At 37.0% G+C, this 3,763-nt stretch overlaps 1 protein-coding gene across 1 annotated transcript; it reads right to left on the reverse strand.

Moving 5' to 3' along the window:
* Positions 1-4: 4 nt before the first annotated feature.
* On the reverse strand, positions 5-861 carry LOC129676887 (olfactory receptor 140-like; the record flags this gene model as incomplete). Its single annotated transcript, XM_055607401.1, is given in 2 exon segments — positions 5-378; positions 381-861. Coding segments are annotated over 2 exon segments (855 nt in total), but the record flags the coding sequence as incomplete, so codon positions are not given.
* Between the last annotated feature and the right edge of the window lie 2,902 nt (positions 862-3,763).

Below are 3,763 nucleotides of genomic sequence, written 5' to 3' on the forward strand. Positions count from 1 at the left end.
AAATGATGGGATTTAACATGGGAGTAAGGATTGCAAAGAACACAGTCTCCAGCTTGTCCACAGGGTAGGTGGTCACAGGACGCATGTAGGTAAATATGCAAGGCACAAAGAAGAGGACAACCACAGTGAAGTGAGAGCCACAGGTGGAGAGGGCTTTGTGCCTCCCTTCAGAACTATGTGATTTCAAGAATTGCAGGATGACTATGTATGAAATGAGGAGCATAGTAAATATGAGCAAGCACATAGCCCCACTGTTAGCAGCCACTATGATGCCCAGTCTGTGTGTGTCTCTGCAGGCAAGTTTCAACAATGGGAAGAGATCACACATGAAGTGTTCAATGATATTGGGACCACAGAATGGCAGATTGATCATAAAAATATTTGCGTGGTGGCATGCAGGATCCCTCCAATCAAGGCTACCATCATCAGTAGTCTGCAGAGGCCTTGAAGCTTAATAGTCATGTAATGCAGAGGTTTGCGTATGGCCACGTAGCGGTCATATGCCATAACAATGAGAAGGATAATCTCTGATCCTCCCAAAAAGTGTTCCACAAAGAGCTGGATCAGACAGCCGCCCAAGGATATTGTTTTTCTCTGGTAGAGTAGATCAATTATCATTTTGGGGGTGGTGACAGAGGTGTAGAAGGCATCTATAAAGGACAAATAAGTGAGAAAGAAGTACATAGGTGCTGAAAGGGTAGGGCTGAAGGAAATGGTGAGGACAATGAGCAGATTAGCTAACACTGTAAAAAGGAAAACAAACAAAAAGACAATGAACAGTACTCTCTGCAAGCGTGGATTCTGTGTGAGACCCAAGAGAATAAATTCAGTCACATTACTGGGAGAATTGTAGAACTCCATTCAGCATATTTTTTTTTTAAAAAAGGAAAACAAAAAAATTTATTATGTATATTATATGATCTAAAGTGTTTAAACCAGCTTATTTTTAACTATAAATGTCACTCTAACTTTCAGGATATGTGCATACTTGAATTTGTGTGTGCTACTTAGCATCCATATATTTTTAAAATTTTATTTTCCATTGTAGAATTTTATTTATTCATTGACAGTTTACTATATTGTGTACACCGTATTTTGGTCATAGTTGCCCCCCTCCTCCTGCTTACTCTCCCAGCTTCCTTTCTGCCACCTTTTCATCTGACTTCATGTCCTTTCTTTTTGTTTAGTAACCCACATTTTTTAAAATTTTTTATTAATTACACTTTATTCATTTTGTATCCCCCCATAAGCCCCTCCCTCCTCCCCTGCCGATCTCACCCTCCCTCCCCTTTCTGCATGCATGCCACTCCCCAAGTCCACTGATAAGGGAGGTTCTCCTCTTCTTTCTGATCTTAGTCTATCAGTTCTCATCAAAAGTGGCTGCATTGTCCTCTACTGTGGCCTGGTAAGGCTGCTCCCCCCTCAGGGGGAAGTGATCAACGAGCAGGCCAATCAGATTATGTCAGAGGCAGTCCCTCTTCCCATTACTATGTAACCCACTTGGACACTGAACTGCCATGGGCTACACCTGTGCAGGGGTTCCAGGTCATCTCCACGAATAGTCCTTGGTTGGAGTATGATTTTCTGGGAAGTTCCCTGTGTTCAAATTATCTTGTTCTGTTGCTCTCCTTCTGGAGTTCCAGTCCCCTCCAGCAGGATATTGAGCCTTCCCAAGACCTGAAATCCCTACAAAAACATAAAGGTAGACCATTAATCCTGAATTCACTGTAGTATGATATTCATAGTGCAGAAATAGTGCTTTCTGTAACTGTGGATCACATTCCTTATATTCTTCTAACTCAGTAGTTGCTTCCATTCCTTTTTACCTCCTTATCATGCTCTCCTCAAATCTAATACTATCAGTTACAACATATCTATAGGGCAATAATTACTATTTAAAGAAAAAGTGCTGATCTAGATATAGATTCTTCTATTTCCAAAGTCCATGTGATGTTTCTGTGTTGCTCCTGGAATCTGTGTATCTGAGCTCTCCCATTAGTCTGTATACCGCCATATGATCAGACACATTTCATAAGCTAAAAAAGTGTTCAACCACATAAAACTTAATTATTGCTTTCTGAATTTACATTTGATCACATGAATGTGACAGTGAAAGAAAGACATGATTTCATGACTATCACACTCACTAAATCACCCCAGCCATAGTTACCTGCATAGAAACTGCAAAAGCACAACCAGGCAAATGTCTGCCATAAAGGAAGGAAGTCCCCATCCTGTACTGGGGAATTATTGGCAATTGTTGCTGGAGAAAAGAGAATTTTTTTGATGTGTGGCTACACTGAAATAAAGATTTCCCTTGCTTCAGTGGATGATCTCACAACCATAAACAAATGCTAACGCTAATTAGATTTAGTGGATTATCATGTTTCATTGTGTATGTGTATAAAATTCAAAGGATAAAAAATTAATATTTTAATAAACATGACTATGCTATATCTTTGATAAGCAGGGATTTTTAGCAACATGTACAATTGAAGGCTATATTTGCTCCATAACATTACCATACATATATGCCATATGCATCTATTTTCTCAGTATGTTAGTATGGCATCTATCGTAACACCTTCAATGTCTACCACATAGTATGCGATGAGGAAATACGTGATGAATCTTCCTACTTTATACATTTTTGTTTATAAGAATACAGATGCTTCCCACTCCATGGGAAGAGCCCAATTGAAGAGCCCAGTCACCTTCAGCTACCCAGTCACTCATCCATGCTACCAGCTCTATGAGAAATATGATGAAGCTTTCACAGGCAAAGGGTAGTGAATATTTTGATATATTTTAAATGTTACTATAATGCTAATTATTTTTAAGAAAAGTATTATTCACTTTCCAGATAGTTCATTGGTTACACATATTATTTATCCTTCAGAGTTTATGTTTTCCATAAATGTTTTTATCATGGCCTCTTTTCTCTAAGTGTTGTTTTACACATACACACAGAATGCAATACGCAAATACATATGGAATGTATATACTTATATTCCTAAGCATATAAACATAATCAGTTTAGTCTACATAATTATAGACATTATATGTGACACATATATAATGATATGCATATTTAATATATATTATAAATATAAATAATGATTATGTTAGCTATTAAGTCAAGGATAATCAGCCACAAATCCACAGACCCAGAGAGGCTAAGTAACAGGGAGGGCTCAAGAAGATATCTAGGAATCTCCCTGGGAAGGGGAAATAAAATAAATATTGTGGGTGGACAGGGCTGGGTGGGAACAAGAACAGAAGGATATCAGGTCTGGGGAACATGGAAGGAGACAATACTGGGAGAGACAAAAGGAACTGTAGGGTATTATGGGGCAGCATAAATATGGCTATATATATTACATATAAAAATGATATTTATGTATATAATCTTATCGGACAGTCAATTTCATCTTCAATAAATTTACAGTTTCAATAAATGGAGAAAAAACTTTATTTAGGTTTTTAAATACTTACTAATAACTTACTATTAAAGGAAACATTTATTTTAAAAGCTTTTAAAAACTTTAAAAAATACATAAAGGAGCTGACTGCTAGGTAAGATAAAGTAACATGCTTATACACACGTATGTGCTAATTAACATAAACAAGTATCTATTAGTTACTAAGGAAATATTTGTTAGACCCATATATGTATGCATATAGTTATATATATGTACATGTTTTCCTATATGAAGACTATAAAAATGTCTGTGATGATAGCCTACAAAAGTCCTGTCCTGAC

Source organism: Psammomys obesus, unplaced genomic scaffold (assembly GCF_907164565.1).
Source record: "Psammomys obesus unplaced genomic scaffold, mPsaObe1.curated_primary_1811, whole genome shotgun sequence".
Classification (NCBI taxonomy): domain Eukaryota; kingdom Metazoa; phylum Chordata; class Mammalia; order Rodentia; family Muridae; genus Psammomys; species Psammomys obesus.